The sequence below is a fragment of the Anthonomus grandis genome, chromosome 9 (genome assembly GCF_022605725.1).
Source record: "Anthonomus grandis grandis chromosome 9, icAntGran1.3, whole genome shotgun sequence".
Classification (NCBI taxonomy): domain Eukaryota; kingdom Metazoa; phylum Arthropoda; class Insecta; order Coleoptera; family Curculionidae; genus Anthonomus; species Anthonomus grandis.
The window spans coordinates 22,965,311-22,990,069 of NC_065554.1; the positions used below are offsets into that span (position 1 = coordinate 22,965,311).

Here is a 24,759-nt window from a genome sequence, read left to right on the forward strand (position 1 = left end):
CTTTTGTGAGGTTTTTATTAACTGTATTATAAGTCATTCCAATGGAATGAATAAATAGTGTCCAGTTTAAATAATTTATGTAGGTACTACATATAAAACCATAAAGAGCTTGTGGAAAAACGTGCTATAACCAATAAAAAGATAAATCAATGATTTTTTCCAGACTGTTTGAAGAAGGCTGCGGTTATACCTGTACATAAAAAGAGTGATTGGCAGGATGTTTCTAATTATAGGACAATTTCTGTGTTGTCTGTAATTTTAAAGTTTATTGAAAAAGCTATGGCAATGAAAACGGTTACTTTTGAATTAAATTTTTTAATATTCTTCCTTAAAATATCAAATATGTTTTATTTAAGGTTTCAATTTTTTTGTTATTTATACTCTTTAGTGATTTCGACTTGTGTGGATGCTACTATGTACTTTGCAGGTAATATATATTAAAAGCTGTTAAAAAAATGTTCTCCCCATTCCCCTGATAACCAAAATCAATATGGCAGTAAGCCTGAATTAAAAAATTATTTTAAGCTTGTATAATCTAATCAGAACTAAATAATCCTCGTAAATCCCAAAGTTATTTTAAACTCTGATAAATGTACTCATGGTAAATATTTAGTTTAAGGTGTCACCAACCTCTTGATGCTGAATAAATTTACCATTACTTTCCAATTGATCTAATGAAAAAGGGGTCAAAGCGATAATTACGCCTATTAAGGCTACATTTTATAGATGTTTGATTTTTACTTTTTTTTTCTTTGCTTGACGGTACATTAATCTACCTTTGGGGCCTTCAAAACCCCAATCAAACTAAACTTACGAAAACGCAAAAAAGCTTCTAATTCGCCGCACGAGATGCAGTTTATGACCGTAAAAAGCTTTCATGAGAAAACCGCATAGTTTTACTAAAAAAGGCAAAACACTGGCACCGGACCCATAGGTGCAAAAAAACGTCATAACCTCAACCCGGCACTTAAACTGATAATCCCGGCGTAATCTTATCATGATCACTTACTTATTATACACCAAATTAAAGCTACTTTTAAGCACTATCCGGCCGTTTTAAATACAGACCTATAACTTTTCCCAGTTCGTAGTCATCCTTAGAATTCGGCCAGGGTACCGACGTTTGGGATGTCGTCGCAGCCATTTTCTTTGACAGGATAATCCGGTTGCCTAAGTTACCGATCGACTGTTTGACAGCGCGACCGTAGCCACCTAGTGTCGACGTGGGGAACTCCGGGAGTGATTGGGGTTTCGATCTGAAAATTCCCGGGCAACCAGGGGAACCCGGCGGAAGCATTTCTTCTGAGATTTTCCTGAAAAATGCGGCATATTAGAATTTTTTAATGAAAAACGGGGGTTTTCTTGTATTGGGAACAGCGGTAAAAGTATGAAAATATGGCAACATTGTTACCGTTCTTATGCAGGGACGAATTGAGTTGTTTTTATACTAGTGAATAAAAAGCCATTTGAATGTAGCATAATTAGTTAATACTTGAAAAGTATTATTTATGAACGACTTTTGATGAGAATTTAAGATTTTGATGTTCAAAACATTGATCGTTTTTAATATTTTGAGAATGCGTCTGTTTCAAATGCCAGTTTGATTTATTTATATTTTATTTATGTTATATTTAATTTCAGAACTGTTGTGTAGAGTAAATATTACTTGGTTAATTTGGATACCTGTGTACTATAATATTTGGGTTGTTTGTTCTCCAAAAAGATATCCTTAATAGTGGACATCTTAAAGCTTAATGCTGTATCAATGTTCCATTTGATGATTTACAACGAAAGGTCTTAACGACTTATTTCTGTAGCCCTAAAGAAGACCTAATATAAGTCGAAACATTGGCATGAAGAAAATTTAAAAGGCTTCGAGTTTTTATTGGCTCCTATATATAGAATGTTTCTGAAACTGTCGGTTGTTTTTTTTTTATCATTTTAACCAGAAAAAGAAATTGAAAACTGCTGATTTAACCAATTTTCAAAATTGTTAAGCTTTCCAAAATACCGCAAAGAAACCGAAGAAAAAAGATCTATCAGTGAATCTATCATATGAAAACTGTGAACTTCGACAAAAATATGCGAAAAATTAGTGCTCTTTATAAAAAGCCCAAAAACAAAAAGTTCAAGATCCCTCCCCCCGTACTTTTTTAGAAAACTCAAAATTTTTTTGTAATCGCGATTTTTTTGCGAAAACTCTGGGTTTTAGGCAAAAATTATCCAAAAGAAAAAATGTTTACAACTAAATTGCCTACAATTTTAATTCCAGGATCTTTTCTGTAAAATCAAATGCGCAGAAAATAGCGGACGCCAAAGTCGTCTGACATTACTTTTCCAAAATTTCAACCTGAACAAATTTTCGTTCACTGTTTCAAAGATTTTCAACGTGTAGAACTCAAAAAAACCAACAAAACTGATATGCGAAAAATTAGTGCTCCTTATAAAAAGGCCACAAGCAAAAAGTTTAAGATCCCTCCCCCCGTACTTTTTTGGAAAACTCAAAATTTTTGTTGTAATGGATTTTTTGCGAAAACTGTGGGGTTTTAGGGAAAAGTATCCGTAATAAAAAGCTTTTCAACGTGTAGAACTCAAAAAATCCTACAAAACTGATATTTGCATTTTTTCCAATATCTCGTTATCGAGATAGAGTGCGTTTATTTTCCAAAAATCGCATTATATGAATATGAATGGCATTAATAATTTACTGCATGTAACTTACCAAAGAATTATGTGTCATTCCCTCCTCCTTGGATGATTTTTGGTTTACTCAAAAATTTTTAGGATTCTATTTCTTACGAAAGCTACTCAATTTAAAGAAAAACTTCTATCTAAGACAAAAAAAGTTTAGAATTTAATTGTCTACAATTACTACCTGTGTAAAAACAAACAAATATTGTTTTATTAATTTTTTATTATCTGGGAAGTTACAGTAAAGCAAAATATCTAAACAAGAACTAATGGCTATTAATCATTCGTTTCTTAAATGTATCCTTCTAAAGAAATTCGCTTAAAGGAATATTCAGTTACAGGTAAGTACATAACGTAATATAACATATTGTTACCAAAAAGTAAAAGTAACTAATCTGCACTTTATCAAGTATGGACATTAGATTTTAAAATTCAAAAGATCATACCAATTTTTAAAAAAGGGAGTAGAGATGATTTAAATAATTACCGTCCAGTATCTTTGATTCCAATAATATCGAAGGTTTTTGAGCTACTTTTAAAAAATCAACTTTATATCTATTTTAAACAAAATGAAATCCTCAAAAACTTTCAGTATGCGTTTAGGAAAAAACAATCGACTGTTAAGGCTATACTGGATCTTCTGGAGTATGTGGTTGAGGGCTTTGAAATGGGGTCCCATTGTTGGCGCAATTTTCTGTGAGCTTTCAAAGGCCTTCGACTGCATATCCCATAGGATTTTTCTGAGCAAGCTTAAACTTTATGGTCTGACCCCACCCAGTTTATCACTTCTTAAAACTTATCTTGTTGGATGTGTACAGAAAACCTGTTCGGGTGGAGCTTTATCAGAAGAATGCAAAATAACTCATGGTCTGCCACAGGGTTCTATTTTGGGGCCACTCCTCTTTATTATTTATGTCAATGATATCGACAGGTCAATTGAGTCTAGCTCTTTGCAGGAGTACTAGTTTGCAAGAACTGGAGCTGATGCTGGTGGAGGTGAAGTCAGATTTGGGCAAGTGGTTCAGTGCAAATAGACTTAGCCTAAATTTCAACAAAACGGAGGAAGTCCTATTCTCTTTGAGAAATACAGAGGGTACCAATGTTGAGAGTTCGGATGGGGTGAGATTCTTGGGTGTTCACTTAGATCCTACTATGATATTTGATAAGCATGTGGAGTTCATTGCAAATAAATTGGCAAAACAAATATTTCTTTTAAAACGCTAAAAAGGCACAGTAAATAAGGATGTTTTGTTAATGGTTTACCATGCGCTAATACAGTCCACCTGTAATTATGGTCTCTTGGCTTGAGGTCATGCACCTCAAGCTAGGAGAATCTTTAAACTGCAGAGAAGAGCTCTGAGGGTTGTCGAGGGTCTGGGTTTCAGGGACGATGTGAGAGACTCTTTCAAAAAACTTAAAATTCTTACACTTTCATCTCGGTATATCTTTGAATGTCTAATATATACAAAAAATAATTTACATAAATATACCCAGAGATCAGAAATTCATACTCACAGCAGTCGACAGATAGATTTCCTGGAAATGCACTTTCTAAGACTCAATAAATCTCGTATCTCAACTACTTATTATATGCCCAAGCTTTTTTAATAAACTTCCTAATAATATTAAAGCTCTAAATGAAAAACTTTTTGCTGCCTCAGTAAAAAAATTACTTGCTGATAAAGCCTTCTATAGCTTTGATGAGTATCTACAAGTTCAACTGTGAAAATTGGTGAAAATGAAACAAAAATAGGTTTTAGGAAATTGAAGTTGATATTGGGGTCTCCAAAATTTTAACTGTTTGTAAATTGTGATTATTTTATTTAGTATTTGTGAAATTGTATTTTGGGTGTGATTTTTTAAATATTTTACATTAGGGTTTTGATTTGCAATATAAAACTTTAATAATTTGTAAGTGAAATAATTTTTTAATATGTATTTATCTACTTGTGACGATTGTAAAAATTTTTTTTTTCATAAGCATGAATAAACTTTACTTTAAATATATGTATAAATATATTTATCATTAAATATACATTAAAAAAAAAATGCATACAACATATTTTTGTAGTTTTTATTGAGTTCTACAAATTCTAGGTAATTTATTCATAAACATTTTTTGCTTTTAGGCTTTTCAAAAAATGTTTATGTTATTTAATTTAAAAAAAAATGAACATTTTTAGATAACCCTTCCCTTTTCTGCACTTTATTATTGATATAAATATGTCTTTCTGTCACACATTAATGAAAACTAATATAATAACTAAACTGTATAAATATTAAACGCTTAATTTAGGCCAAAAAGTCCAAATATGTTTCGTCATTAAATTTAGTGCTTGTGATAAGGTAACGTATTGGAACAAGACAGACTTGGTCAATAGAGAAATATATGAGATTAGGAAAGGTAATCTGGAGAATGGTTCCAGTTATGGTATTAATAATATCGTTGCGTTCAGGAATCTTAAGAATAAAAAAACATTTAAAAGAACAGGGTCGTATTTAAAAAAAAAATATGATGGCTTATCAAAGCCGAAACGTTGTATTTTAAATTTCATAAACCGATCTTCTTTAGGAGAAGTGTCAATTATATTAAAAGACTTAAAGATTTTTGGATATACGCTTTTCTGTTTTATATGCTATAAGTGGCATACGTTTGTCGATCTTTAACACATGAACCCTACTAAAATAATTAAACCGTAAATATTACAAGCTTAATTTAGGTCAAAAAACTCCAAATACGTTACGTCATACGGCTTATGATGCAATTGGTACCATTACATCATTTAAATTAGTAGTTTTGGTACTTTTGATAGGATAATGCGTAAGACAGGCTTAGGTAAATATTAATGCGTATAAGACAAAAAACAGTATATCCCAAAAAAAGAGTTTTCAGGAATTTTAATATTACTGATACAGTATGGGGCGAGTAAAAATCGGTGTGTAAATTTTTGGAACGGATAAACTAATTGAAAGATACTGATAATACTTAATATTGATAAAATCCTTCCAGGATAAATTAATCTCATAATACCATAATAGTACAAACCCAATTGGCTTAATTTTGTTTTTTATATGATTGCAGTATCGTGATTTACCACATGTTCTTAATACACCTATCTGAAATGTCTAATAATCAAATAAATAAACAATACTAACAAACATAGCTTTTTTATTAAATAAACAATGCTTCTACACCTCGCTAATTACAAGCGCAGTGAGAGCATATGTCGGAGCGAATTCCCTTACTCTGGCCAAATAATGAGTTATAACAGGGATTACGAAGCATTACCAGAAAATATTTATTAAAGTTATGCAAAAAAGGATAAATAATGCCCGAAACTCACATAATAGTCCAAATAGTTAGTTGCTATTTCCCGACACGATAATGGCGGTAAAGTGTATATTTGCAGCAATAGTAAGTGTTTAATTACCTTTTTCCTATTGTAAGGGTGCTTAAGAAACGACTGTTCTGGAAGACCACTTCTCCCTGGCTCGTGTCCATTTTATAGACTCCAGTTTTACGTCTCCTTAGACTACTGAAACATTTAAAAATTTAGGAATTTTTTTAACATTATAAATCACGTTAAAATCTTCAATCATTATATTATTTTTAACACTTTAATAGTAATTCACACCTCTTGAGAGAATGACGTTTTTTATATAATATTTGAAATTGAAACAGTGATGGTAAATGTATACTTTTTGAACTTCGCTACAGATCAGCTGATAACAAGGCTAAAGAAATCGTGGTTTTATTTGAAGACGATAATGGTTTCTTAATGAATCGATAAATGTAGGCAGTATATTTTATTATTATTTTTTTTAAATTTATATCCAAGATGGCGCCCAAAAAATTAAAATTCTCATTTTTACTTTTTGCTAGCCACACGCCCAAATTAGAAAAAAATACAGCAAAATGATGATCATGATGATAATGTGATTTTTTTAATTATTGGGTATTTATGTTTGTGTCCTAATAAACGCTCAGTATAAAGATTCTTGTTTTTATTTGAGCGTGGCTTATATAGCGAAAAAAAAACAATTCGCAATTCCAAAAAGGCAGTTAGACGCCATCTTGACATGACATACGTTTGACAATTCCAACAAATCAATGGAACAAATTTTACAATGGAAACAAAAGGGTGACATTTCAACGCAGTTATACAGATTTAATTGGAAATTTTACCTTCTTGTTATAAAATTTGTCCATGGTTTATTTTGGCCAATAGACCCACTTTTAATTTACATGGCGTCCAACCGCCACTTTGAAATTGAGAATTGTTATTTTTACTTTCGCTGTATAAGACACGCCCAAATTATATAAAAATATATCGAAATGAAGATGATAATTCGAATTTTTAAATTACCGGCTGTTTATTGTTCATGTGTTCGTAATAAACACCCAGTATATAGATTTCCCTTCCTCTCACTCTTTTTAATATTAATTTTCTTTCGTTGCTTATATTATGGCGATGATAACTCAATGTCAAAATGTCGGTTGGACATCATCTTGACATGTCGCTATACGCTTAACAATTTTAAACTTCAAAATGGCGTAAAGGCGTCGTCATGAAAGAAAATTACTGGACGGCAGAACAGTTGCGTAAAGATAGTTCGAATTTCTACTCTTCTTTTGTTGTACGTCCAAGATGGCGCCCAGGCACCTTTTTTGAATTTTCGTGACAGATACGTTTGACAATTCCAAATTTCAAAATGGCGTTTAGGCATCACCTTGAAAAAAAAGTAATAGAAAGCATGATTCTACGATGGAAACATTGAATTTTTGTTTTTTTTTTACAAAAGTTGGACATAATTTATGTTACCGAACAAACCCTTAATTTACAGTCAATATGGCGCCATTTGCTCAATTTTGTGACCTTAGATTACTTTTGCACATCTAATGTTGAAAGTTTTGAATTTTAGCTACATGCCTCTATAGATTTGACAAGTCCGAGTTTTAGCAAAAAAAGTGGAAAACAGAACCTTGCGTTCAAAAGGAAATAGCAGCGTTTTAACAGCGTTTATTTTGAATGAACACATCTTTTTACGGAATGTTAGCTAGCTATTTTGAATTTTCGAAATATTATTTTTAGGTCTGCTAATAGAGCCATTCCCAAACTAACCAAAAATAGAGGGATAATACAGTTGTAAGAAAAAAATAGGGACTCTTGTGCATTTTTCAAGGAATGGCTGGCTCTAGATTACTAATTTTAATCTAAATTTATAAACTACGAGGTATTATAAAATATACCAATTTGAAAAATTAAAAAGCAAGCAAGAAATAATAAATATGCCTTATACGATGCATTCTTTGTTACTTTGTTTTTAAATTTAGGCGTGGCTTATAGCGGCATACTCTTTTAAGACTTTACGCTTTGACAAAAAAAATCAAAATTTTAAAATGACGCAGGTACGCTATCTTGGAAAAAAGACAATAAACAAAAAGAATTTGATGATTACATTGTCTATACGTATACGACTATATTAGAGCTATTTAAAGCCGGTAATATAATATTTATATTGAAAATAATTGACCACTTTTGCTCTATAAATAGAACTTTCTCAATACCCAAGATGCTAAACGGCTATTATCAATTGAAGGTCGTTTTGATATTAAAAGTTCTAGGCCTCCATGAACTAAATAGATAACTTTATTTGTTACAAGGTGTTCCATATAAATATGCGTCTATATGATCTCAATCTCTCTTCTTTCCAGGATTATAGTTGGTGCTTCAGAGAGATATAAACAGAGTGTTTTCCTGGTGTAACTTAAGTCAAATGATCCCTTATTACGCTTGCTTATTCGGTTGCTACGTATTGATGGTATTGAAGCATCTTGACTCAGTTAAGGATTTGGGTGTCAGTCAAGTCTTACTTTCTCCCATCACTTTGACTATGTACTATAAATAGAGCTAATTGGATTTATCAAGTGCAAGAACTTGTGCGATCTCTTCCTTGAATTCTCGAATATAACTTGGTGACCACATTTTCTGATCCATATTGAAAAGCTTGAAAATGTTAAGCTCGAGTTCATCAGGTTGCCAGATATGCTCTTATGAAGTGGGACCTAGTTCTGAGACTATGTCCTATTTGAGTATTAACTCCTTATCAAGCAGAACGCAGTTCTTTGATGTTTGCTTTGCATTTAAGGTTCTGAATGGTATTATTGGAAGTTCAGAATGTCTGTACCTGTTTTCTTTACAGGTATCCTCTTATACGTTAGGCAGTAAGGCTTGTCTATATTTCCTTTTGCAGAACAACCTATTTCTCTAGTGAATAGAGTCAGCTAAGACAACTATTTTGGGATAATTCCCTAGCCCTATACTCTTTAGATTACGCTTAGCCAAATATAATTTATTATGCCTTAAGATTACTGTTAATTATTAATAGATAGGTATTTGAAATTTTACAAATAAAATAAATATATTGTCAATATACTTCTCTGATTTCAACAGTCTAACATTGATACAGCCAAAGTTTTTTTTTCACAAAAAGTGCTATTTTCGAGTCATACAGCATCGAGACTAAGACATTTTTAAGACGTAATAACATCATTATTGCATATAAAATTCGCATAATTTGTACACGTTTTGAAAACGCCAGGAGATTGTTATCAAACATCTTATAAATAACAACATGTTAAAACCTGGATAAAAAGAAATCTTACCTTTTAATTTCCTCTAGGCCACAATTCTTAGCAGCCTTCTCGGCTGTAGATAACATATTTATTTATTAACAAATTGGGCACATATACACAAAAAACCCGACTACTCTATGGATAAATATTCAAAGGTGATGCGCACTTTCCGAAAACAAAAGGTTAAAACGTATATTAGGACGATGATACAACAAATAACGAACCATTTTTCAAGGGGGGAAACCTTTAACAGTAATTTATCTATTAAGACCAATTTAACGAGAGCATGTTCATACGTATGTAGGTAGATTGATTTAGGCATCATGTAAAGTAGCTGCCAGTATGTAAGAAATTCGGTTTAGATATTATGTATTTAATTTCAGACTTTGGTATCTTCCCTCCTGTTGGTGCATGCGTCCCAGCTAGATCGTTTCTTCCCTCCATATGATCAGGAGCCAAAGATAGAGGATGAAATCGAGTTCTTCCCTGTGTCTAACGAGGATGAAATGGCTGAATATGACTGGGCTCCCCCGAATAATGGGGAAGAACTACCGGATGATGATTGGCCAAATGATAGCAGCGAAAACTGGATAGAAAAGATCACTTTGGGGGGAGATATGAAAAGGGGAATGGATTTTCCTAGGAAAAAGGTTATTAAGCCCAAATTAACATAAATACTCTCGTTTTTACACAATTTTTCTTACAGAAAAGTCAAGTTTTATGCAAAGTACAGAAGTCCGTCCACCACCATTTGCAACCCGGATACGAGTTTTTCCCAAAATCTTACACAAGCTATTCCTGTCAGCCTGTAAGCCCTAGAGAGGCCGAAAATAGGGCCTTAATGGGAAGTCACGTAAGTAAACTTTTTCTGAATTTATTAAATTACTTTTTGCCTTAAATGTTTTAGGATACTTGTTACGTCACAGGCGAAAATTGTATCACAATAGAAAAAGAACAACTTTTCTTAAAAAGACGCGAGAACGTCAATTGTTGGTCTCATTTTATTGAAACCGTTGGGGCGGGCTGTAAATGCTTGTCTAAAAAATATTAAATATTTTAAAACGAAAAACGCGTTTTATGTGTAAAGTGGTCAATGTTGTCAATATTTTTTTTGTTTTAGGATGTATGCATGGTTAGATCCGGCAAATGTACCACTTTACACATGAAAAGGTTCTTTTTAATAAGAAACGCTTTAAATGACGATTGCTGGTCCAACCTTACGTCTATGGAGGTCGATTCTGGATGTGACTGCATATTTCATTATAAATACAGGATCCATTTGTAATCATTTTATTATTTTATTCTGTCATTGTCGCTTAATAAAGTGAATTGCATATTAACATGTTTTTTTTATAAATTCTTCGAAGGACCAAGATGAATCTTAGGTGTCAAATTTAATTTGTGACAAATTACCTGATCCAGCCCTGGCTCACTTACAAGCATTACTGCCATATTTTATTAGGTTGCTACGTAGCTTAGCCTTTTCACAAAATGCTACTTCGCCAGTTTCGCAAGTTTTAAGCAACTAATGAATTTTTTAAAGGTTTTTCATTCTATATAAATTTAAAAACAACTCGTTTGTATATCAATGCTCTCCATGGTTCCATTGAAATATGTGAAAAATTATTTGGTCGAGCCTTACCTCATTATGCATCACTGTTGCCAGATTTTATTCGGTTGCTACGTAACTTAGCCCTCGGATAAAATGACATTAGTAAATGAATAATGAAAATTTTCCAGGGTTGACGATAAATCAGAAATCTAATGTTAATTATCGTTTTATAAAATGTAGAGAAATCCTCGACACATCTCTAACTCACTCTAAGGCCCCTCGTCCACGGAGCAACTGGTTTCTGACTGTTTTAATACTTTCGTCACTTGCCAGTTTCTTGTGCGTCCCTGCGTGTTGATTCAAATTGCATCTCGTACACATCTCGTATAGTCCAAGAGCTAGTGAACCCTCCGACTAACGGTCTTCCTGTAAGGCTAGAAATTTGTGGAGTGATGAGTTATAGTACACCAAGGCCAACAACAATGACCTGGCAGGCATCAGCCCTGCACGCCTTTATCCCTTTTAATTTTGAAAATGTAAAATAAATAAGATAAAAAAACTTACTTCTGTAAGCTTCAAAATTTAATACAATTTAGTTTGTTTATTGATAATTATGGAAAAAAATTGACAGGCGGGGATGGTCCATGTTGCCGAGCATAAGTATTAAAATGTCTGTGTCGCACGTTTTTATTAACACGTCGGATACATCTTCATCCATTTGGCATATATAGTATATTATTTTTGTATCGGCTTTCTCATGTTGTTGGCATGATAAATTTTCGTTGACATTGAAGATAACAGAGTTGTTGTGAACACTATAAGTATGGCATTCTTTGTAATTTAAATTTATTATGGTATTCCCGATTAATGTTGTCGTTTCAATAGAGCTCCAGTGTGTAATTAAAAAATCCACAAAAGCTTCTTTGAATTGTATATTGCGAAGTTCTTTAATGAAATCAACAGGTCTAACTTGTTCTGGACCAGTAATTAAATAATTTTTATTCCGTACTTCATGGCGTTGGGCTTGTTCATTCATAATCTTTAATGGACGGCGAAAAATATTGGTCGAAAATAATATCAACTCGTGAAGCATGTGTAGCTGTTAATATCGACATTTGATTAAATTTAACTTGAATGATTAAATTTAAATATAAATTATAAAATTTTATTGTTTTGATAAAAAAAAAATTAACAAGGAAGGATATATTTTACAAAATGTACCCGATTCAAGATAATTTGACTTGAAATGTACCTTTGTACCATTAAAATAAAAATGTACCGAATTGCTTACCATTAGATAAACGGTCTTACTCACACTATGTGCATTCACGTTACGCCTCTTACTCGCACGCTCTCAGCATCTTTCCCCTCGCCTATCAAGGTCTTATGCTGTTTAGAACCGCCTGTCATTGTACACATTTATTTGAAAAGACTTAGTCAAACACATACTTAAATTTCAACTTTACAGGAGAAAGTTTATTTCACCCCCTAAACTATGCACCTTTCAATTCACCTGGTAGATACTTTTGCTTACTAAAATCGCCTGTCAATTTGTTTCCATAATTATCAATAAACAAACTAAATTGTATTAAATTTTGAAGCTTACAAAAGTAAGTTTTTTTATCTTATTTATTTTACATTTTAAAAAATAAAAGGGCTAATGGCGTGCAGGGCTGATGCCTGCCAGGTCATTGTTGTTGGCCTTGGTGTACTATGACTCATCACTCCACAAATTTCTAGCCTTACAGGAAGACCGTTAGTCGGAGGATTCACTAGCTCTCCTACTAGTACCAGTCACGGATCGGTAGCGTACTTGCGAGTGATTAGTCGCCAAGAGACTACACTGTCGGTCGCCGAGTGATAGTTTGTTTGGATATTTAACACGAAAATATGAATGAACAAAGTTTGAACATAAAATTTGTCCAGGAAGTGGAAAAATTTCCTTGTTTGTACAATTATAAATTATCGCAATGCTCCAGAAAAGACATAACAGAAGCGGCATGGAATAAAATAGGAAAAGAAATGAATATGACGGGTAAGTATATTATATTATATTCTTTGTATTTTTATTATATCTGTAGTTGCCTATATACAAAGCCCGTCTTGAAAAAATAAAAAAAATAAACATTTAAGTAACAAAAAACTAAAGAATTTGGACATGTCAGGTTTTACGCTCGAATTTTGCTTTTGGTTATAATAATCTCTTAAATTATATGCTGTTGAACGATTATCGTTATCGATATCAAACAGTGCATTTTCTTGCTGCATTTGTTGAATTATGACAACATTTAGGTTATCTTATTCCTCTTGCACATTCCATGCATATGGTATTCCTTCATGCCTTTGAATAAAATTGTGGAGAATACATACACATTTTATTATATAAATGACTGTCTGTAGTTTGAGACACCGTATAGGAGTATCTAATACTTGAAATTTTTGCGACGCCATGCCGAATGCACATTCAACGGTTTTCCTACCACGACTTAATCTATAATTAAAAATGCGTTTTTTGTTGTCTAAGAAACGCTGTGGATAGGGTCTCATTACTTTTTTCAAAAGCGGAAATGCTTCGTCTGCAACGAAGTAATAAGGAAAATAATTTTCCTGTGGATCGTGAGGTAAGCGTGAAGCTGGAGGAATGTTTCCATTCGTTTGTATACATTGTTTCATTCGACCAGCTCTAAATATGCCGCCATCACTGTTTCTACCAGCAAATCCTGTTTCGATCATCGGCGTCGCTACAAGCCATCAAAATTACAGAATGGTATTGTTTGTAATTATAATTAGTAGATCCGGAATTCGGAAATTTTTTAATTCTGATATGCTTCCCGTCGATTGCACCTACAGTTGGGAATATTCCATAATTCATAGAAGCGATCAGCAGTATTTTTCCAAGCTTGAATAGAAGGAATTGGGATATAGTCGTCTTTAAGGACCTCCCAAATGATAGAGGTTGTTTCTGCAACAATGTTTGAGATCGTGCAATCTCCTCTTGCAAAATTTAGGCCAAGTGTCACAAAACTGCACCCCGTTGCCAAGTATCTAAAAAAAGAAGTATCTAAAAATTCTTAATAAAATATTTATTAAATTTTTTATTATATTATTAAACATTTTTAAGCCTTGCGTTCTTTTATTTTAGACAAGTTTATAGAAAAAAATGTTACATTGCTTCACGGATGTTTTTCTTGTTTCCGGTGCTGCCTGTAAAGAGAGATGTAAGAATCTTAGGGCAGTGTTTGTAAGGCATATGAAACCTGCTTTGACTGGTTCTGGTGCAAAAAAAAAAATTACTTAACAGACCTTATGCAGTTTGTATTGCCATTTGTGAAAACCGGAATACCTTCACAAGCTAGTAATTTACCAGAAAGAAATACAATTGTTTTGGAAGAAGAAACTGTTGATGAACCAACGTTACAAGTAGATACTGAAGTTGCATCAACTGAGGCATCAGATTACCAACCGAACAACCCCTTGTTCCACTCAGAGCGAACCAATATCGAAGGAACAGAAACAAATCCAGTTTCAGCTGAGATACCCCAGCCAAAATGCAGTTCAACACCTCATACTAGAAACAAGCGTAAAAGGCCTCCAGATGAGGTGGATAAAACTTTTGTGAATTTTCTTAAGGAAAGGTAAATGCATGAAGGCAGGGCCAAAAATACACGAAAAATGGTTCTTCTAAGTTTATTAGTTGAAGTGACCAGCATGTCAGATGAACAATGGAAATTATTTAAAAGAAGAACACTGAATGTAATAGACGAAATCATGACTCCAGCAAAAACGTATATAAATCAGTTTGAAGGAGATTTGCGGACATCCTCTGATCTTTCAAGAGAATCTATATTTACAATGACATCTGCATCTTATTCAAATAATTCTCAGCATTCCTTTCCCTCCAACACTAATCAAATTGATACATACTCCACAAGCACAGAAATCACTCCTGTTTCATCGTTGTAAAATACTTCTTGTACTGGGCAGAATGTATTTACCATGTCAATGTGAAAAAATGACTAAATAAATATTCCTTAGAACGAATAAATACATTTTTTTCACTTACCTTAAAGTAATCATTATCCTTTCTTCAGGACTTTCGCATTCCCTCATATTTGAATTCCTCTTAACTATTTCAGGATGAACTCTATTCAGAAGGAGTCTATATGTATCAACTGAGGCATCAGATTACCAACCGAACAACCCCTTGTTCCACTCAGAGCGAACCAATATCGAAGGAACAGAAACAAATCCAGTTTCAGCTGAGATACCCCAGCCAAAATGCAGTTCAACACCTCATACTAGAGCAAACAAGCGTAAAAGGCCTTCAGATAAGGTGGATAAGATTTTTGTGAATTTTCTTAAGGAAAGGCAAATGCATGAAGGCAGGGCCGAAAATACACGAAAAATGTTTCTTCTAAGTTTATTAGTTAAAGTGACCAGCATGTCAGATGAACAATGGAAATTATTTAAAAGAAGAACACTGAATGTAATAGACGAAATCATGACTCCAGCAAAAACGTACATAAATCAGTTTGAAGGAGATTTGCGGACATCCTCTGATCTTTCAAGAGAATCTATATTTACAATGACATCTCCATCTTATTCAAATAATTCTCAGCATTCCTTTCCCTCCAACACTAATCAAATTGATACATACTCCACAAGCACAGAAATCACTCCTGTTTCATCGTTGCAAAATACTTCTTGTACTGGGCAGAATGTATTTACCATGTCAATGTGAAAAAATGAATAAATAAATATTCCTTAGAACGAATAAATACATTTTTTTCACTTACCTTAAAGTAATCATTATCCTTTCTTCAGGACTTACGCATTCCCTCATATTTGTATTCCTCTTAACTATTTCAGGATGAACTTTATTCAGAAGGAGTCTATATGTTTCTTTAGTAATTCTGTAGAACATATGAAACTTTGCATCATCTAGTTGCAATTCTGAGGCTACAAACAATCTACAGTTTAAATTTCTTTCTAAGTAGGAATGGACCTAGAATCACCTTCTTCTGCGTCTATATCTTCGATTGTAATAGTACAAAATAGCCATCTCATCCAAATCATTCATAATTTATGACAACACTTCACAGCCAAATACTTTGCCTTTCAATAAACTATTGGATACTGATATTTTTCTAACAACGTTTGTGTCACTACCGTGTACGAGAAATGAGTATCCAACTGGTTTGTTACTACGGTATGAAAACAGTTTCATCAGAAACCAGTGGCTCCGTGGACGAGGGGCCTAAGACAATGTTCTGATCGATTCAATCGATGTAGCAATCGATTCGATCGATAATTTAGCAATCGATTCGATTGCTACATTGCTTCGATTTAAAGATGATATGATTTTTCGTCTATAAATTGACACTAGCGACTAGATTTACCAAATTATCCAATGTTGTCAGACTTAAGCAACCAACCAAATTTTCAAGTTTTTTCGTTACATATAAATTTGAAAACAACTCATTTCCATACTAATATATCTCACCATGCTTTCACTAAAATATGTAGAAAATTGTTTGATCCAGCCCTGCCTCATTATGCATGCAGGTTTATTCGGTTACTACGTAACTTGGCCCTCGTATAAAATGATATTGGTAATTGAATTACGAAAACTATCAGAATTTCAAAGGGTGAACGATAAACCAGAAATCTCATATAAATTACATTATTGTAAAATGTAGAGAAGTACCCGGCACAGCTCGAACTATCTATAAGGCATTGTTTTGACCGGTTGCTACATTGCTTGTCCTTTGGATAAATTAAAAGTAGCGACTAGAATTACAAATAAATACAATGTTGTCCGACTTAAGCAACCAAACAGACTTTCCAGCTTTTAAATTTTGTTGCCAATTGCTTTTGTTTGTTGTGTTGCCAGGTTTTATTCGGTTGCTACATAACTTAACCCTTGTTTAAAGTGGCATTAGTAATTAAATAACGAGCATTTTCCAGTGTTGCTAGATGAACGAATAAGTAAAAATCTAATGAAAAATACATTAATTAACGATTTATCAAATTTAGAAAAATAAATGACCCACTTTAACTCATTCTAAGACAATATTTTAAGCGGTTGCTACATTGTTTAATTTTTTCCATAGAGTTAGATTAGATTTATAAAATCATTCGATGTTTTGCCAGATTGAAATAAGCAACCAAAATTTCAAGTGTTTTTTTAACAACTTCTTCACTCACCACTCTTTCATTAGCTCGAAATTAACCTTCACACATAACACTAAGAAAGAATTTTATGGCAACATGGAACAATATAAGTATTTAGCCGCTAATCGCTTAAATGATGTTCCTGTCAATTATTTAAACTGACAGCTGACGTTTTCGATTGTTTATTTTTATAAAATTGTCAACAAAAAGTCTCACATATTATAGTGGGGAAATATAGCAATTAGAAAATGACCGTAAATAATATAGACAAACTGGCTGAAGAACTTGAAAGGCAAGAGCTTGAGGTAAGATTTGCAAATGTGAAAAAAGCGAGGTTAAGTATTTAGATTTTTTCAGGCCCCAACAGGTATTGCTAGCCCCCAAGTTTATTCTCAGCTGCTAGCCATATATCTCTACCAAAATGATTTGTAAGTTTTAGATTATCTTTAGGGAACTCTTGGTTAACATATATTTTACAGACCCAATGCTAAATTTCTATGGAAAAGAGTGCCGGCAAGCATTAAGGCAAGCACACCTGAACTGGCTCAAATTTGGGCTGTTGGCCAGCACTTGTGGAAAAGTGATTTCTCATTGGTGTACAAGACACTTAACTCAGTAAATTGGTCAGAATCTGTTGCTGAAATAATGTCAAATGTGCAAGGTTAATAGGAAAAAGTGAATATTCCAACATATATTTGAAATGAATGTTTTTTTTTTATAGTCGTTGTGCGTCAAAGGGCAGTAGAACTCATTTCCAAAGCATACTCCTCGATAACCCTGGAGAATGTGCAAGAAATGACTGGACTTTTACCTGACGTGTGTGTTCAGGCATGCATTGAAAAGGGCTGGGGAGTGGATGCAGATACAAAAATGGTTTATCCAGTAAGGGAAGTTAAAGAAATGGGGGCGCCTCCTAGTAGTGAAGATCAATTATATAAATTAACAGATTTTGTATCATTTCTGGAAAATTAAGGCTATAAATTTATTAATAATTTTTAAGGTTGTGTAATAAATATTTATGTAAAAATTTATTATTCCTGGGTATCAGTTATACAAAATACATTATAGAAACGAATACAGAAGAACATACTAGTGTCTGTTGTGTTAGACAAGCGGGTATTGGACCAAATATTTTTAAGAGCCACTTAGAATAAATTAAATCCAGTCCTGGTATTAACTTTTTATAATAATAGCACTATCAGTAAGCTTTTCAGGATGCCAAAGATCCCTCAAACCTTATACTAAGGCCATTGTTGTACTATAAGAAATCAATTCATAAAATGTATATCACCCACAAAACTGTAAAATTTTTCTCAATTAACCTAGTTAACTTTCTGTTCTTCTTAAGTATAAATTTAATCTCCCCATCAAAGAAATAGTAACATAGAAATCCTTAAGAGATCCTCTAGAATTTTCTTTTGGATCTAAAATATTTTAGTCTAGGCAGGTTCTCTTATAATTTACAAAATATATGTGGAAAAAACTGTTATAAACTCTCTCTAAAAATTAAATTTTTGGGACTATAAATGGTTTAATAATGGGTAAATTTTTAAATATTGATAAATGATTTGTTAAATCAAATTTAAGTAAACATGAACTATAAAAGATTTAAATTACCATTTCTCTGCTTTAAAATTAATTTTCCTATTGTAATTTATGATTATTCTCAACTCAAATTACTGAGAAATCATGAAGATTTTGTGTATACCATACCTGTATGACAAATTACTATCAAAATGCTCCCTTAGTAAGATTGGATATAGCTACCATTCTATTTTTTACTGACGATGATTTTTTTTACACCAAAGCTATTACAAAGTTCTTGAATTAATAATGTTGTGATAACCCAGAATTTGACATATAGTAACGAATGTAAGAAAGAAAGAAAATGTGCTATATTACGTAAGACAACAAAATCTTGTGTACAAGCATCCTAAAAACTAAAAAATTCCAAATTCACTTTAAATTTCAAACAAACATAACATCTAAAACACTTTACCATAAAATTTACACACATTACCAAAATTAATCATAACAAAACAGATTGAGAAAAAAAAGCATCTTTTTGATAAATTTCATTAAAAAATAAGTAAAGCTGTCAATAAAACAGAATTTAGAAGAAGTAAATTAAATTATTTAACAGGAAACAAAACTAAAACACTAAAATGATGTCAGAGCACAGGTTAAAAGGTATCATTAAAAAAATCGTCAAGGCTATAATATGCCCTGAATAATAAAAGTGATTTTAATTCCTTTTTAAATCTCTTAACTTGTAAAATTTGTCTGATACATAGAGGAACATGGTTGTAATTTTTTTTGCTAAGGTATATAAGTGAGTTCTTGGTGAGGGAGGATGTAGGGATTGGTAAGGGAAAATCGTTAACCTGGCGAGTCATATGACCAGTGTTAGAGGGAGGTGTAGGACATGTATGAAAAGAAACTTTTCTAGATGCTGGAAGGAAACCTTTGTGTTATAGAGTACATAATCCAATAGATTTTAGTCATTTTAGATCTATTAGTATTGTACAAGTTTCTCTAAAATTCTTGAATGCATTCTCAAATTCGAAATTTTTTTAATAGTAATGATATTTTACCACCTAAACAATCAGGATTTAGAACGAAATATAGTTGCAATGAGAGATGTTATTGATGACGTAATTCAGGCTAGGGTTAATGTTAAGTTTGATCTGATTTAAAGCATTCTGCCCCCATGTTTTGCTTGTGTTTGATTGCTTTGCGCCTTATAGTGGAAAACGACGTTCGATTTAAACGTCACGCCTCTAATATTCTTAAAAAGGCGTAGCTCTTGCTTTAAAATTAATGTATTTGCACAGGCACTCGTGGTTATTAAAAAGCTTTTATATCTTATTAGTTGGTACTTTCACAGTCTAATTATTGTGATATGGCTGGTGTATTGATTATGACGATAGGGGTAGACTGTAAAGGCTCCAAAACTCTTCGCGAAATCGCGTTTTCTATAAACTTGACGACCTTGGTTTTTAAAATATCGTAATCAGTCTTATCTTTATCAGAAAATACCTTTTAGATATGATGTACATCATTTAAATTTAATAATAAATACTATTCATATTCCGAGGCATAAAACACAGTTATTTAAAGAATCATTCATCAACAACAATTTTTTGTTATACTTTTTGTAAAAATGTAATTTTAGGTCTAACGAATCAACAGGGTATAAATTGAGTGTTTAAATATGATTCTTGGATTGCATGTTTGCTGAAGTCTTTGGAATAGGGATGAACCATTTGATTATGTACTTATGTGTATTGTTTGTATGATAAATGTTAGATTTAAAATTTGGAACTTCTCCAATTAATTGGATATTTTTTAGCTTCACTGTTAAAATTACTATTTCCGTTATATACTTCTAAGTGTATAGTTATGAGTCCATTATAATTCCAACTCTACTAAATGTGAGCTTCTAATATTAATTCGAAAAGGAAATCGCTTTAAACTTTTTGACGTTCTCCATAAATTAAGAAATATCTCAGATTTTAAGGATAAATTAAAAAGGATAGCTAAGGAATTACCGAGTACATTTGGAAAACAGAAAAGTTAAAATTTTGTCTGGACTCACTATAAGTTTTGGCTTAATAATTGTTTTTATTGCCTTTAAGATATTAAAATATAGGATCTGAAAGTACATCAGTAAATGGTAAAATATCAATAGTGTCCAGATACAATACATATATGAGTCTTTTTAGAAAACTATTTTCTAATATTGTAAGAAGATAATTGTAATAATAGTATAGAATTGTAAGATTCGACTTACTTTTTAAAGAGTTTTATTTTAATAATGGAATTATTCAATAAAGGAGAGGTATTTTGTTATTAAAAAAATCCTCGGACACGTCGAGTTTATTTTTGGAATGGTCATATTTTGACAACAAATGTAAATATACAGGTAAGACTTTGTTGATAGATCATGTCGTTAGATTTTGTCCTGCAAATGATCGCACGATTTTCATGGATAGACTGAGCATTAAATTAGGGCATGATTATATATTTTTTAAGGATTCTGCGAGGAACCTAGGGCTCATCTTAGATAACCTACTTAAATTTAAGGAACATGTGAGTCTCTGCTTAAGAAAAGCATTTTCAAAACTAAAATTAATTTATGCATACCGTCATTCACTGACTTCTAAGACTAAAGCCTTATTAGGTGAATCTCTAATACTATCAAATTTTAATTTTGCGGATTTGGTCTGTGGTCCTTTTTTGGATGTCGTTGATATAAACCGTATTGAAAAAATGCAATCTTGCTTGCGTCCTATATAGGGATTACGACGAAGACAACCTGTCTCTTATAAGCTAAAAGAATTAGGGTGGCTCAGCATGGTTAAAAGACGCCTATTGCACTCTTTGTATTTATTTTATAAAATAATAAAATTTAAAAGTCCGCCCTACTTGTATAATATTAGATTTCGGACGGATGTTCATAATCTAAATATTCGACGACAATACATTTTAACAGTGCCAAATCATAAAAAACAACTTTTTAAGAAGTCCTATTCATGTTTGATCGCATCAACCATAAACAAATTTAAAATACATCATTTTACCGTTTCTGCATGGTGTTTTAAAAACTATATAAAACAAAACCTTCTCTCTGGTCCCTGAGAAGTAGTTTAGATTTATGAATATTATTTTCTTTATAATTTTTTTTAGTCCTTACTAAATGTATTAATTTATATTAATAGTATCTAGTGTTTAAAATTTTATAGTGCTAATTTCCGTAAAGTATTAATAAATATTCTATAGCCTTTTCTTGTCCCAATATTTCATCAGCAGTGCCAATGTATATACCGTTATTTATAGAATCTTGTCAATTCAAGACTTCAACAGCCCTTTCTTTGTGTAAATCATGAAAGCTGAAATTGCCTCTTATTCCATGGAATTTTGCTTTTTTTTGTACACAGTGTATTATTATTATACAATTCGTGGCAAACAAGAATAGCAAACTTAAAAAAAGATAGTGAGAAATTTACCACCAATAAAAAAAGACCTAAAGCAAACTATCACTTTAGTTTGTCATGGTGTTTTATTTATGACCCAGTTTAAAACATAAACGTTTGTCATAATAATATTTTTTTTAATTTATTAAAGAAAGAAACTATTTTTTTGTTTGCCAACCTACAATACCTTCTTAACTTTGTAAGTTAAGATACTGGAAAAAAGTCTTTTTAATACCTTCCTAGGATGAATTGTAATTATAACATCAGGATGCTATTTTGTTCTTTGTATTTGTATCCTGAAGAAATATATAAATCATAAGTAAGACTGCTATTTTTAGAGGTCATAATTATCAAACTACCATAAGGTAAACCACCCAGCAACAATACAAAAATACTTTATTGATCATAAAAACAAGTACCTTGTAACATGTACGTTTGAAATAAATTGAAAAAGAAAAACAAAATCATTCTTTTTTATAAAAACCATTTTACACTTAAAAATACATTAGACGCTCACTTCATGTTAAAATTCGCGGCTATCCGCCACTTTTTCTGCTGAGGCTTCTGGTGGGTTCGCTAAAAACCATAAAAAGTTACACACATGCGAACATTTTTAAAAAAGTTTCACCTTTTGCTGATTTTTCGTCTCTTTTGCTTCTCCAGCTTTGTTTTGAGAGTGGCCAGTTACGTTGGGGGCCGAACTACCGCTACTGCTATTACAATCGCTTGTTTTGCTCGCCTGTCTCTTCAGCACTTGGGTAGGTACAAACGGATTGTGTAAAACAGCCTTTGGGACGTTCTCGGACGGTTGGAGAGAAGGGGGGTTAGATGCCTAAGAAGTAAAATAAAATCACCTACTGCATCTAACCCAAGAGCGTTTGGAGAAGTGATAGTAAACAGTTCTTTTCTCCTAAGAAAGCATTCGGGGATAATGTATTGTTACATTACATTTATCCACTATTTATTACAAAATGTTACCAAGAGTTCTATTAAGATTATTTTAAAATTGTTTTTTTTTTTACCACATATGAAAAGGTCCATAATTCTCAAAGAGACTGGAAATTGAAGTCTCGTATCTGAAATATATTTAAAAAGGTGACACGTGTTTTGCAACGTTATGCGGCATCCTCAGACATAAATAAAAATTAGTTTTTAATTTAAATAAAACAGCTAAAACAGTAAATAGCGTAAGCTTCAAAAAGCGTAATTACCACTCGGCTAATCGGTTTGGATGAAAGATAAACGATGTATAATATTCTTTATTTAGCACTTGGCTAATACATTTAATTTGCTAAATTTAGTAGCATAAAAAATAAAGTAAAACCTATATTAATACATAAATATTGTACATCACATAACGCTTTTTCTAAATAAATGATTTTTAATATTCTTATTAAATAACTTACGATTACTTACGCGTTTTTGATGCCTAGCATTCTGTTTTGTATATATTTTTAATATGGTAACTACTCTCCTTCGAATTTTATCAATTTTTACTTTTAAATTCTGCCCTTGATATCTGTTATGTAGTTTGTTTCCTGTTTTATTAGTGAATACAATAGGTAGAAAGTTATTAGTTTGTAATTTAATATAAATTAGGTTTAATTAAAGTGATTGTAAGACTTTTTATTTATTTATTTATTCTTCATACCCGTACCCTTAGGCATCATGCCTAAGGGTACGGGCGAAACACGTATAATTTTTGACCACATACTGCAATATATTTGAGACCTTTATATTTGAGGCCTATTCGGTAACATTCTAACATATGACATGTTTGACATATATGTTTCAATACGCGTAAAAGGCATTTTACTAATTTAGATTTTACCAAAATCACAAACTTTGCTAACGTGTAACTGTCAGTATTTATTTATTTTATTAAATCTCTATTGCTACGGTCATTTTATTATTTAAACAATGATTTATTTGTTTTGACAAAATTATTAATATTGCTATAACTTTCTTATTAGTAGGTTTAGGCTATTAGCTTAAATAAACTTTTTTATTAGGAAACTTATATTTTACTTATTTTTACTTAATTATATTAGAAAACGCGATTTTATTTTTTTTTTCTGTTTTTACTATTTACGAATAAGAATAATATTCTTATTTTTCTTATTTACATTGAAATAACATAGTGGTATGTTATTGTTCACTGGCTGTGTACCTCTGTTTGTACTTTTTCTTTGCCTTTTAAGTGACTAATAAACGTTTTTATTATAATTATTATTATTATTATTATTTTAGAAATCAGCAGAAAAATCCTACTAGTTTCTAAATTTATCCGACCCTGTATCTTAAATATTAAGAAAGATACCAATAGTGCCGACTTAATCGGAGGCACCCTGTATAGCGGCATTAAATTGTTCGTTGGTTCACAAAGGTCAATAATTATTAAAAATAATTCTTACCCTTTTCATGAGAAGCCTTAAGACTTCCGCCGCCGCTTTCTCGGTTGCTTCCTCTTTGGTATCTGCCGAATCCGAATAGAATATTTCGCCACTAGGCAGGGTGAGTTGAGCCTTGTATTTATTGTCGGCAGTTTTGGAATAACTATATCTGGGAACCCCGAGACCGTTCGCTTGGAAGTAGGTCAGCAGTTGTATATTCGCGGAGGTTTCGGCTACTTTTTTCTGCAATTTGAAGTCAGTTACAACTAGATTGATATAAACTACTATATTTTAGGAACGACAACTTTTAATGGAACATATATTTTTAACAAAATA

The 24,759-nt window shown here is 32.0% G+C and overlaps 4 protein-coding genes across 7 annotated transcripts in view; 2 read left to right on the top strand and 2 right to left on the bottom strand.

Annotated features, from left to right (window-relative positions):
• LOC126740069 (serine/threonine-protein kinase OSR1) overlaps positions 1–9,475 on the bottom strand; it is a 34,093-nt gene extending 24,618 nt beyond the window's left edge. Inside the window, exons 1-3 of one of the 3 annotated variants that reach the window (XM_050445928.1) lie at positions 9,359–9,475; positions 6,123–6,227; positions 1,069–1,313 (exon numbers count right to left, since the gene is read on the bottom strand). In XM_050445928.1, coding sequence (XP_050301885.1) covers positions 1,069–1,313; positions 6,123–6,227; positions 9,359–9,414 — 406 coding nt within the window. In that variant the 5' untranslated portion in view covers positions 9,415–9,475. The remainder of the gene's footprint in view (positions 1–1,068; positions 1,314–6,122; positions 6,228–9,358) is intronic. The other 2 variants (XM_050445930.1, XM_050445929.1) reach the window with 2 other exon arrangements.
• On the top strand, positions 5,993–10,668 carry LOC126740071 (uncharacterized). Of its 2 annotated transcripts, none has more exons than XM_050445935.1 (4): positions 5,993–6,106; positions 9,712–9,978; positions 10,035–10,181; positions 10,236–10,668. In XM_050445935.1, the coding sequence occupies exons 1-4, from the start codon at positions 6,077–6,079 to the stop codon at positions 10,377–10,379; spliced, it is 588 nt and encodes a 195-aa protein (XP_050301892.1). In that variant the 5' UTR covers positions 5,993–6,076; the 3' UTR covers positions 10,380–10,668. The 2 variants fall into 2 exon arrangements, with proteins under 2 accessions (XP_050301892.1, XP_050301891.1); XM_050445934.1 differs by having other exon boundaries at positions 10,449–10,668.
• Positions 10,669–17,212: 6,544 nt separating this feature from the next.
• LOC126740433 (COP9 signalosome complex subunit 8) lies at positions 17,213–18,085 on the top strand. The gene is made up of 4 exons (XM_050446455.1): positions 17,213–17,359; positions 17,412–17,482; positions 17,534–17,715; positions 17,776–18,085. The coding sequence occupies exons 1-4, from the start codon at positions 17,303–17,305 to the stop codon at positions 18,024–18,026; spliced, it is 561 nt and encodes a 186-aa protein (XP_050302412.1). The 5' UTR covers positions 17,213–17,302; the 3' UTR covers positions 18,027–18,085.
• Positions 18,086–22,409: 4,324 nt separating this feature from the next.
• Positions 22,410–24,759, bottom strand: part of LOC126740218 (5'-3' exoribonuclease 1) — a 41,409-nt gene continuing 39,059 nt past the window's right edge. Inside the window, exons 19-21 of the mRNA XM_050446153.1 lie at positions 24,445–24,666; positions 22,659–22,862; positions 22,410–22,606 (exon numbers count right to left, since the gene is read on the bottom strand). Of these exons, the coding sequence (XP_050302110.1) occupies positions 22,544–22,606; positions 22,659–22,862; positions 24,445–24,666 (489 nt within the window). The 3' untranslated portion in view covers positions 22,410–22,543. The remainder of the gene's footprint in view (positions 22,607–22,658; positions 22,863–24,444; positions 24,667–24,759) is intronic.

What these genes read in the sequence shown, in the direction of transcription:
- LOC126740071 (XM_050445934.1), top strand. Translation starts at nt 6,077, where the DNA reads ATGGCGGTAAAGTGTATATTTGCAGCAATA. An exon ending in AGTGTATATTTGCAGCAATA is followed by an intron (nt 6,107 to 9,711) that starts GTAAGTGTTTAA and finishes ATTTAATTTCAG; the next exon opens with ACTTTGGTATCTTCCCTCCT. An exon ending in TGGATTTTCCTAGGAAAAAG is followed by an intron (nt 9,979 to 10,034) that starts GTTATTAAGCCC and finishes TTTTTCTTACAG; the next exon opens with AAAAGTCAAGTTTTATGCAA.
- LOC126740433 (XM_050446455.1), top strand. Translation starts at nt 17,303, where the DNA reads ATGACCGTAAATAATATAGACAAACTGGCTGAAGAACTTGAAAGGCAA. An exon ending in TTGAAAGGCAAGAGCTTGAG is followed by an intron (nt 17,360 to 17,411) that starts GTAAGATTTGCA and finishes AGATTTTTTCAG; the next exon opens with GCCCCAACAGGTATTGCTAG. An exon ending in AATAATGTCAAATGTGCAAG is followed by an intron (nt 17,716 to 17,775) that starts GTTAATAGGAAA and finishes TTTTTTTTATAG; the next exon opens with TCGTTGTGCGTCAAAGGGCA.